The sequence below is a fragment of the Entelurus aequoreus genome, linkage group LG14 (assembly GCF_033978785.1).
Source record: "Entelurus aequoreus isolate RoL-2023_Sb linkage group LG14, RoL_Eaeq_v1.1, whole genome shotgun sequence".
NCBI classification, from domain to species: Eukaryota; Metazoa; Chordata; class Actinopteri; order Syngnathiformes; family Syngnathidae; genus Entelurus; species Entelurus aequoreus.
Genome location: NC_084744.1, coordinates 9,806,596 through 9,812,595, shown reverse-complemented (window position 1 = coordinate 9,812,595; position 6,000 = coordinate 9,806,596). Strand labels below are relative to the sequence as shown.

At 41.6% G+C, this 6,000-nt stretch overlaps 1 protein-coding gene across 1 annotated transcript in view; it reads left to right on the top strand.

Annotated features, from left to right (window-relative positions):
* Positions 1-6,000, top strand: part of erbb4b (erb-b2 receptor tyrosine kinase 4b) — a 1,077,295-nt gene that overhangs the window by 875,535 nt on the left and 195,760 nt on the right. Inside the window, exon 15 of the mRNA XM_062068882.1 lies at positions 4,929-5,083. Within this exon, the coding sequence (XP_061924866.1) occupies positions 4,929-5,083 (155 nt within the window). The remainder of the gene's footprint in view (positions 1-4,928; positions 5,084-6,000) is intronic.

Below are 6,000 nucleotides of genomic sequence, written 5' to 3'. Positions count from 1 at the left end.
CAGCCTTTGCGTGCCGGCCCAATAACATAATATCTACGGCTTTTCACACACACAAGTGAATGCAATGCATACTTGGTCAACAGCCGTACAGGTCACACTGAGGGTGGGCGTATAAACAACTTTAACACTGTTACAAATATGCGCCACACTGTGAACCCACACCAAACAAGAATGACAAACACATTTCGGGAGAACATCCGCACCGTAACACAACATCAACACAACAGAACAAATACCCAGAATCCCTTGCAGCACTAACTCTTCCGGGACGCTACCATATACACCCTCCGCTACCCCTTACCACCCCCCCACCTCCTCATGCTCTCTCAGGGAGAGCATGTCCCAAATTACAAGCTGCTGTTTTGAGGCATGTTAAAAAAAATAATGCACTTTGTGACTTCAATAATAAATATGGCAGTGCCATGTTGGCATTTTTTTTCCATAAATTGAGTTGATTTATTTTGGAAAACCTTGTTACATTGTTTAATGCATCCAGCGGGGCATCACAACAAAATTAGGCATAATTATGTGTTAATTCCACGACTGTATATATCGGTATCGGTTGATATCGGAATCGGTAATTAAGAGTTGGACAATATCGGATATCGGCAAAAAAGCCATTATCGGACATCTCTAGTTATTATCAAAAATAATATTTGTTGATGCACACAAAGTACTGCCGTTGTTACTGTTGAGTACCAGTATTGATACGTTCAAATAGTAGTAATAAGAAGAAACTAAGGCTGCCAAAGTATGATGTCATGTGACTCGGACTCAATTGTCATTGGTCATGACCACGGGTGTCTCTTCTGATGCCTGCACAAAAAAGTGCGCGTGTGAACATCTGTGCACAGCGCGTCCTTGTTGTTAGTGTGTCAGTCAGCGGGGAGATGTTCTTTTGGCCTGGCAGAGAGCACGCCTCTCCATCCTTCCCTCCTGCCTGCTGTATATTAGTCCCATAAATCCTCTTCCAGGCGGGTTGTGGTGATCATTGTGAGTGCGAGGAGCAATGGCTGTTATGAGCGTGCTCCTCTCACACTGCTTTATGCCTCTCATTTGCTTTCTCCCCAAAGCACCCCCCCCCCCCCACACTCCTTCATCCTTCGCACTATCCAACGCTCTGCCGCGTTCTTATTTTCTTCTTCTGCTTTCTTCACCTCCTGTCCTTTGCGCTCTTGTCTCAGAGTGGCGGGTAGACAACAGTGTGTCCCTAAATCCAGTGATATTTAACTAAATAGTTTTGAGGCACACATTTCCAATAACAATTATTCTTATTTTGTATATTCCAAAGAACCAGTGTCCTCCACAGGAGACATTTGTTTCTGCACATTTGAGTCAAAGATCATCTCCAATAAGCACTCCAGTGTTTTTAGGAATCTGATACAAAATGTGAGTGTCTAACAAGTTGAATGGCCTAAATGATAACAAAGAGATGACTTAAAGGCCTACTAAAATGAATTTTTTTTATTTAAACGGGGATAGCAGATCTATTCTATGTGTCATACTTGATCATTTCGTGATATTGCCATATTTTTGCTGAAAGGATTTAGTATAGAACAACGACGATAAAGATTGCAACTTTTGGTATCTGATAAAAAAAGACTTTCCCCTACCGGAAGTAGCGTGACGTAGTCAGTTGAACATATACGCAAAGTTCCCTATTGTTTACAATGATGGCCGCATGAAGTGAGAGAGATTCGGACCGAGAAAGCGACAATTTCCCCATTAATTTGAGCGAGGATGAAAGATTTGTGGATGAGTAAAGTGCAAGTGAAGGACTAGTGGGGAGTTGAAGCTATTCAGATAGGGAAGATGCTGTGAGAGCCGGGGGTGACCTGATATTCAGCTGGGAATGACTACAACAGTAAATAAACACAAGACATATATATACTCTATTAGCCACAACACAACCAGGCTTATAGTTAATATGCCACAAATTAATCCTGCATAAAAACACCTGCGTGTTTGTTATGCTAGCTCCTAGCTCCTCTGCTAGCTCCTAGCTCCATAGAACACGCCAATACAATTCAAACACCTGATCAACACACACAATCACTCAGCCCAAAAGACCGTTCACCTAACCCAAGGTTCATAAAGCTTATATATTTTTAAAAAGTTACGTACATACGCAAAAAAAAAGTTGCGCACATACGGTCAAGCGATCAAATGTTTAGAAGCCAAAGCTGCATACTCACAGTAGCACGTCTGCGTCTGTCATCCAAATCAAAGTAATCCTGGTAAGAGTCTGTGTTGTCCCCGTTCTCTACAGGCGTCTGTGTATCGAAGTCAAAAGTCCTCCTGGTTAGAGTCTCTGTTATCCGAGTTCTTCCATCTTGACTGCATCTTTCGGGAATGTAAACAAAGAAGCGCCGGCTGTGTACTGTTGTTGCTGACTACGTTCGAAAAATACGTCCATTTCGCACCGACAACTTTCTTCTTTGCTTGCTCAGCTTCCTTCTCCGTAATGCAATGAACATGATTGCAACAGATTCACGAACACAGATGTCCAGAATACTGTGGAATTATGAAATGAAAACAGAGCTTTTTCGTATTGGCTTCAATGTGGAAGGCATACCCGTGTTCCCCGGGATACGTCACGCGCATACGCCATCCTCAGAGGCGTTTCGAACCGCAAGTTTAGCGGCAAATTTAAAATGTCACTTTATAAGTTCACCCGGCCGTATTGGCATGTGTTATAATGTTAAGATTTCATCATTGATATATAAACTATCAGACTGCGTGGTCGCTAGTAGTGGCTTTCAGTAGGCCTTTAAAATAGTATAAGTAAAGAAGCGTGTTTACTTCACTGCTTGTGAAGTAAACAAGTTACAGCAACACTTTAGTTACATTATTTCCTGGACTATAGAGCGCACTGGGATATAAGCCACACCCACTACATTTTAGGAGAAAAAATATTTTGCATATATTAGCCATAGATATATACAAAACCCAAAACCAGTGAAGTTGGCACGTTGTGTAAATGGTCAATAAAAACAGAATACAATGATTTGCAAATCCTTTTCAATCTATATTCAATTGAATAGACTGCAAAGACAAGATACTTAACTGGTAAACTTTATGTTTTGCAAATATTAGCTCATTTGGAATTTCATACCTGCAACATGTTGTGGCAAAAACAGACTGATAAAGTTGAGGAATGCTCATCAAACACTTACTTGGAACATTCCACAGGTGAACAGGCTAATTGGGAACAGGTGGGTGCCATGATTGGGTATAAAAGTAGATTCCATGAAATGCTCAGTCATTCACAAACAAGGATGGGGCGAGGGTCACCACTTTGTCAACAAATGCCTGAGCAAATTGTTGAACAGTTTAAGAGCAACATTTCTCAACCAGCTATTGCAAGGAATTTAGGGATTTCACTATTTACGGTCCGTAATATCAAAAGGTTCAGAGAATGTGGACAAATCACTGCACGTAAGCGGCAATGCCCGTGACCTTCGATCCCTCAGGCGGTACTGCATCAAAAAGCGACATCAGTGTGTAAAGGATATCAGGAACACTTCATAAAGCCACTGTCAGTAACTACAGTTTGTTGCTACAAGTGCAAGTTAAAACTCTACTATGCAAAGTGAAAGCCATTTATCAACAACACCCAGAAATGCCGTCGGCTTCACTGGGCCCGAGCTCATCTAAGATGGACTGATGCAAAGTGGAAAAGTGGAAAAGTGTTCTGTGGTCTGACGAGTCCACATTTCAAATTGTTTTTGGAAACGGTGGACGTCGTGTCCTCCGGAACAAAGAGGAAAAGGACCATCCGGGCTGTTCTAGGCGCAATGTTCAAAAGCCAGCATCTGTGATGGTATGGGGGTGTATTAGTGCCCAAGGCACGGGTAACTTACACATCTGTGAAGGCACCATTAATGCTGAAAGGTACATACAGGTTTTGGAACAACATATGTTGCCATCCAAGCAACGTTATCATGGACGCCCCTGCTTATTTTAGCAAGACAATGCCACGCCATGTGTTACAACAGCGTGGCTTCACAGTAAAAGAGTGCGGGTACTAGACTGGCCTGCCTGTAGTCCAGACCTGTCTCCCATTGAAAATGTGTGGCGCATTATGAAGCCTAAAATACCCGGACTGTTGAACAACTTAAGCTGTACATCAAGCAAGAATTGGAAATAATTCCACCTGAAAAGCTTCACAACTTGGTCTCCTCCGTTCCCAAACATTTACTGAGAGTTGTTAAAAGGAAAGGCCATGTAACACAGTGGTAAAAATGCCCCTGTGCCAACTTTTCTGTAATGTGTTGCTGCCATTAAATTCTACGTAAATGAATATTTGCAAAAAAATCAAGAAGTTTTAACAGTTGGAACATGAAATATATTGTCTGTGCAGTCTATTCAATTGTATATAAGTTGAAAAGGATTTGCAAATCATTGTATTCTGCCAACTTACTGGTTTTGGGTTTTGTATATTAACATGTTCTCTTCCTAATAATGAGGACACGAATGAAGGATATAAACATGTTGACCGTTAAATTTACGTTTTTTTCACTCATTATTCTAGACGCTGAGCAATATGTCTATTGTTTCATTAGTATTGATAAATGTTTCATCAAAAAGTCAAAAGTGGGCTTTGCCTCGTAACAGCTGTTTTACAACATGTTCTCTCCCACCATTGCAGTTAATTTGTCGCTCCCAATACACTCCAGCTAATTTGTCATTAATTAACTCAGTGCAGTGTTTTATACAAGATAATCAGACAACTTAAGTACAACGTCAGGGCAGCAAATGAAGCCCCACTGCAGGGTATTTACATGTCTTCATCAACACATTTAAAAATACCAAATGCTCTCAGAACCGCAGCCACCAGAAGCGGTCCAACCACGTGCCTTTAGTCGTGGTTTCACGTAATGTGAACCGTCTTTCACGCCTTCTTACCTAAATGTTTCTTTCTGCAGGGCCCCGAGCATTGTGTGCAATGCCTTCATTTTAAGGACGGTCCCAACTGTGTGGAGAAGTGCCCTGACGGTCTGCAAGGCGCCAACAGTTTCATCTTCAAGTATGCTGAAAGCAACAACGAGTGTCATCCTTGCCATGCCAACTGCACACAGGGGTGAGTCATGCAGTCTTTTCAGGGTTTTAAGTGCCTATTTGTGGGCGTGCAATATTCAAAGGACACAACGAAAAGTTCAAGTTTAAAGTACCCATGATTGTCACACACACACTAGGTCAGGGGTCGGCAACCCAAAATGTTGAAAGAGCCATATTGGACCAAAAAAAACAAAAACAAATCTGTCTGGAGCCGCAAAAAATTAAAAGCCATATTACATACAGATAGTGTGTCATGAGATATACATTTAATTAAGAGGACTTAAAGGAAACTAAATTAGCTCAAATATAGCTACAAATTAGGCATAATGATGCAATATGTACATATAACTAGCCTAAATAGCATGTTAGCATCGATTAGCTTGCAGTCATGCAGTGACCAAATATGTCTGATTAGCACTTCACACAAGTCAATAACATCAACAAAACTCACCTTTGTGCACTCATGCACAACGTTAAAAGTGTGGTGGACAAAATGAGACAGAAAAAGAAGTGGCATAAAACACGTCCTAGAAAGTCGGAGAAAGTTATGCATGTAAACAGACTATACGGTGAGTTCAAGGACCGCCAAAATAAGTAGGACAAAACGGCGCTCACCAAATACTTGAATCAGTGAAGCATATTTAATATAAACAGTGTGATTTATAACAATTACGGAGGTTTGTGTCATGTTTGTCCTCCTACAGAAACCATACTAAAACAAAAAAATTGTTGTTTTTTTTCCCCTCATCTTTTTCCATTCTTCATACATTTTTGAAAAATCTCCAGAGAGCCACTAGGACGGCGCTAAAGAGCCGCATGCGGCTCTAGAGCCGCGGGTTGCCGACCCCCGCACTAGGTGTTGCAAAATGATTCTCTCCATTTGACCCGTCACCCTTGATCCCCCCCCCTGGGAGGTGAGGGGAGCAGTGGGCAGCAGCG